Source organism: Apodemus sylvaticus, chromosome 16, assembly GCF_947179515.1.
Source record: "Apodemus sylvaticus chromosome 16, mApoSyl1.1, whole genome shotgun sequence".
In the NCBI taxonomy this organism is placed as follows: domain Eukaryota; kingdom Metazoa; phylum Chordata; class Mammalia; order Rodentia; family Muridae; genus Apodemus; species Apodemus sylvaticus.
The window spans coordinates 23,312,813-23,318,298 of NC_067487.1; the positions used below are offsets into that span (position 1 = coordinate 23,312,813).

The following is a 5,486-nucleotide window of genomic DNA, read 5'->3' on the forward strand; positions in this document are numbered from 1 at the left end:
CTTATTCTCCTGCATTTCTTTAAGTGATTTTTGTGTTTCCATTATACAGGTTTCTAGCTTATTCATGTTCCCCTGTATTTCTTTAAGAGATTCTTTTATGTCCTTTTTGTGTTCTTCTAGCAGCATCATGACCAGTGATTTTAAATCCAAATCTTTTTTCTCTGGTGTGTTGGCATAACCAGGACTTGCTGATGTTGGAGAGTTTGGTTCAGATGCTGCCATATTGCCTAGATTTCTGCTAGTAGAGTTCTTGTGTTTGCCCTTTGCCATCTTGTTCTCTGGAGCTAGTTGGTGTTGTCTCTGGCTGGTGTTTCAGACTCCTGAGAGGCTCTAGGGCTATTTCTGCAGCACTGGATGGCAGGGTTTCCCCTGTTGCAGATTGTTGATGTGCTTTCCTCCTCTTGGGTGCCCTTGCAGTCCTAGTGTGCTTTGCCCCAGATTGTGTCTGTGAACCAGATGGTGCCTGTTTGCTCCTTCAGGGAGTGCTGAGGGTGTATGCTGCAGGGACCTTTTCTGCGTGCTGATCACTTTGCTGGCCAGTGGAACTCCCAACCGGGTTGGTGCATACAAGGCTAGCCTGGCTGTTCAGGCCCTGAGTCTAGGCAAAAGCCTGGCAGGCCAATGTCCGAGCAAAGTTCCCCTCAGCTGTGAGTGTTAATTGGGTCTGTCAGATGGCCAGGATGGTGGTGCACGCTCCCTAAGAGTGCTGGGAGAGTCTGCTGGGCTAACAACCTCCTGGCCAGGTCGGCACACAAATGGCCCACGGAGCAGCCCAGGGCCTGGGGGCAGTCCAGGGCCTGACCATCTTAGACCCCAGCTATGTCAGCCTCGGGCTAGCCTGTTAGCCAGTTTTGCCTGCTAGGACTCTCTGGCTTCCAGTAGGCAAAATGGAGGCAGCGCCCGCACGCTTGCGAGCTGGCCTGGGCAAACAACCTCCTGGCCGGGTTTGCATACCGGGGGCCTCCCGACCAGCCCAGGGTCTGGGTGCAGGCCAACGCCAGTCAGGCTTAGACCCCCTCGATGTTGGTCTCGGGTTGTAGTTGCGTACCTCAGTCTGTCTGATCTCTCTGGCATCCGAGAACCAAGATGGAGGCCAGTCTCTCGTAACTGACTGGCGGGAGGCAGAGTTCTGAGGTGGCTTCTGCATGGTGAAAGGTGCCGTAAATGCTGGCCAGCGATGGCCAGTGATGGTGGGCGCAGGGTCTGCCTGGACCCTGTCAGCTTGGTTCCACTGCTGATGGCCCTAAGAAAGATTTTTATATACATGAAAATCCTTGCTATTGTTGAAAAGATAAATAAATCAACATTGTAAGACATAACGTTGGTATGGTATAACCTGTAGTAAGAAAATGGTATGGGATGACACTACACAAGAAACTGTATTTTTTTTTTTTTTTTGGCGATGTGACGTGGCTTTATTGAATACAACACCACCCGATATTTATAGTCATGAAACGGTCTTAACATCGCTGCCCATGTGCTCTGTAAAGCATCACTCCCATGCACTCAATCCATTTATATTAACATGAGGAATTCGCAGCTCGTCAGCCAGTATCCGTGATAGCGCGTTTCACAAAACTATATGTAAGTAGAAAGAAGTAGAAGGAAATATAAAAAGGTTTCAGAAAAAAATATTTCCATATCTAGTCATCATCTTCCTGGTTTTCTCGGTCGTCAATAGTTGATCATCTTGCGAAGGGCATCGTAGCACTTCCATTTGTCTGGGATATAAAAGAGCTCAAAGATGTGAGGAAACGGGGTGTCATATCCACATACTCTAGATATTGGGGCCTCTAGGTTCAAGAAACATTCTTCCTGGACTGTGGAGCTGATCTCAGATGCAAAGCCTCCAGTCAGGGGAGCCTCGTGGCTAATCATCAGTCGCCCGGTTTTGATCACAGACTTGCCAACTGTATCCACATCCCAAGGCACAATCGTCCGCAGATCGATGACTTCACACGACACTCCAAGCTTTTCATGGGCCATGGAAGCCACCTCCCGGATGACATGAACCTCAGTACCCCAGGCAACCAGAGTCACATCGCTGCCCTCCTGGATGACTTCAGCCTGAGACAAGGGGATCTTGTAGGGTTCTACTGGGACCTGTTCCACTGCTGCCCGGTAAAGTATTTTAGGTTCAAAAAATATACATGGATTTTTATATTCTATGCATGACAAGAGAAGTCCCTTGGCCTGGAAAGGGTTTCTGGGTATAACCACGTTGATTCCTGGGCAATGGGCAAAAAAGGCTTCAGGACTCTGAGAATGGTAGAGAGCTCTATGGCCCACACAACCCCACGGGGCCCGGATGGTGAGGCTCCCGCAGTTGAAAAGATCGCCTGAGCGGTAGCGATACTTGGCGGCTTCATTGACAATCTGATCAAAAGCTGGGAAAATGTAGTCAGCAAACTGGATTTCTGCAATAGCCGTAGCACCAGTGACCGCGATGCCAATGCCAAATCCGACAATTCCTTGTTCACACAGCGGGGTGTTAAACACTCTATCTTTACCATATTTGTCTCGTAACCCAACAGTGCATCGGAAGACTCCACCAAAGGCAACATCTTCACCAAATATTACTGCAGTGGGGTCTTTGGCCAATGAGTTATCCAAGGCACTTGTTATTGACTGGAAGAGGTTCATTTTCTGAGTTTGTCCATACTGCAGGGACTCTGGGTCGGGCTGGAAAGTCCCACTCACTAATAAATAATAAATAAATAAACCACTCACTAATAAGTGGTTATTAACCTAGAAAACTGGAATACCCAAAACATAATCCACACATCAAATGAGGTACAAGAAGAAAGGAGGAGTGGCCCCTGGTTCTGGAAAGACTCAGTGAAACAGTATTCGGCAAAACCAGAACGGGGAACTGGGAAGGGGTGGGAGGGAGGACAGGGGAAGAGAAGGGGGCTTGTGGGACTTTCGGGGAGTGGGGGGGGGCTAGAAAAGGGGAAATCACTTGAAATGTAAATAAATTATATCGAATAAAAAAATTTAAAAAAAAAGAAACTGTATTTGTAATGTGCTTACAACTGCACAGGAACAAATCATTACCAATGAAACACACTTTATAAACATGTATCAGCAACTAGGAAACCATTTATCCTGACGTCTCACACTGTATGCTCTGACTAACTCTCTGAGAAGAGGTCTGTATGGTCATACCACAGTCTGTCATATCCTGCTAAAAGGAAGTAGAAAATGGGATGCAGGAGGCAGTCCCCAGCCACACAATGTCAGTGTCTACTCATAGACATAGCATATTCACATAGAATTAAGTTGTAAAATAAATGGTACAATATAGCATCTGATAGTTATAGTTAGGGAAAATTCTTTCTTTAATTTACACAATTTTACAGATATCTGCAAGCAGAAATAATATAGCTGGAGTCCAAGAGAAATACCTTCTTTAGAGTCCTTCACTGTATACTGTACATGAATCTATAAAGATACATTTGGCTATTTATTGAAAAGAGAAGAGATATCCTGCATCAATAATTCACTACAAATGAAAGTCAATCAGCAGAGTACAGAATCTCAGAAATGGTTAATACGATAGAAACAAAATCCAGAAAATGGAGACACAAATACCCAGAGAAGAATCTGTGAAAAGAGAGTAAAATAAAAATGCTCCTGAACAGGCAATTTGAACTTTAACCATGACCTTTAACAACAGCAAAATCTGGTAGTATAAAATAAAATGTAAAACAGGCTTAATGATTATTGTCAATGCTATAAAAACTTGATTTGGCATTTAAAACTATTTTTACCGGTTTTCATTGATGGTCAGGTCCAAGAAACCTATTATTGTAACAGACCCCTGTAGATTCAGACATGATTTGTCCAAACCTTAGGTCCAGTATAAGAGCTCATTTAATATTTGCATATATAGACCTTCTTCTTTCAAAGGTACCACCTTTCCCTTCCCACATTTAATAACCTGCTGAAATAGATAGGTATCTTCTTGAATTAGATGTTAAAGCCTTGATTTCATGCTCATAGTGATCTACACCTTTATGTAATTGTTATCTACATTTCTATTGGAACAACTCGGTAGATCTTACATATTTTAGAATATTGATCAATTGTGGTAAGAGTTGCAACTAATATCGATTCCCCTCCTAATCCATTGGGAAGAAACAAGAAAAATTCATATTAGGAAGTGAAGCACACCTAAAAGCAATAAATATAAACTAATGGTTATTTTTCAGCCTACATCAATTTTCTAACAGTGTATGCATCATATTAAATTCTACATCAGTATTTCACACACTATTCATAAATTTCCACTCTCTTGGCAGACACATAAACGTAAGTGGGCTTTTACTTGGTACATAAGAAATTAACCCTCTGATTTCTAATAAAAAGTAAAACCCTTAGCTTTTTCTTATTTAACTTATAAAATGTTATGTAAATCAAATCCATTAACTTTATAAGTTTGAACAGGATGTATTTGAGAAATATTGTTACTATAAATAATGCTTTGAGTATTTGGAACATATAACAAGATGTAACAAATGATTTCTTTTGTTTTTTTTATATTTAAATGGTACTTCCATTTTAATTTTACCTTCAAGTAATTAAGTACATGGTTAAAGTATATAAATGAACCATAGAAAATGACTAAAAGACTTTTCTTTAACTACCAAGTAGAAGTATTGTTTCTCTACCTACATTATTTTCAAACACACCATCTTATTTCTATGTAAAATGGGGTTATGATTTCCATGTTTCTGATAGAAAAAATTTCAAATATTAATACAAGTTTTTAAATTTTTCTCAGATGTCTTAAAAAGCTGAACTACAAAAAATCTGTCATTAATCAGTGGGCTAAAAATATATGTTCAAAGAGCTGGGATATATTTTGGTTTTTTATGTTTGTTCTTTTCATAGTGTCTGCATATGGGTATGCTCAACAAAATATTTTAAATATCATTGGTGCTAATACAGTGAACACCGAAGTCATTTGTCATGAGTGGTGGCATCTTTGATGCAGTTCCACTGCAGGGAGGGGGACTGGTTCTTCTCTTCTATCTGTCTTACAGAAAAAGCTCAGGATGTTCATTCATCATTTGTATGAAGGGTGGTAAAAATCTATATTCTTTTTCTCCTGAAGAATCTGTCTGTTTTCTCAGACTGTGTTTTTAAAGCTCATTAATAAAAAAGGTTACACTCCAGTTCCTTCCAGGGGCTGCTACTCACAGCATAGGAAACAATGAAACTCAAGAGGCAGGGTATGGAAAGGTAATAGAATATAGGCGATTGAGTGGGATTGAGGTATCAGTTAATTATTTTGAATTACTCAAGAATGGATGAATGAAGACAAACAGAATTTAAAAAATTGGAAGTGTCTATTTAAGTGGTATGTGTGTGTGTGTGTGTGTGTGTGTGTGTGTGTGTGTGTTTGTATGTTGTGAACACTAACACTCCTGTGGCAGAAACATTTGCAGGAGGGACATTATTTTCAGCACAGCAGTCTAGAT

At 41.2% G+C, this 5,486-nt stretch overlaps 1 protein-coding gene across 1 annotated transcript; it reads right to left on the bottom strand.

Moving 5' to 3' along the window:
* Positions 1 to 1,417: 1,417 nt before the first annotated feature.
* On the bottom strand, positions 1,418 to 2,685 carry LOC127666614 (2-oxoisovalerate dehydrogenase subunit beta, mitochondrial-like). Its single transcript, XM_052159548.1, has one exon. The coding sequence runs from the start codon at positions 2,641 to 2,643 to the stop codon at positions 1,675 to 1,677; it is 969 nt and encodes a 322-aa protein (XP_052015508.1). The 5' UTR covers positions 2,644 to 2,685; the 3' UTR covers positions 1,418 to 1,674.
* Positions 2,686 to 5,486: the final 2,801 nt, after the last annotated feature.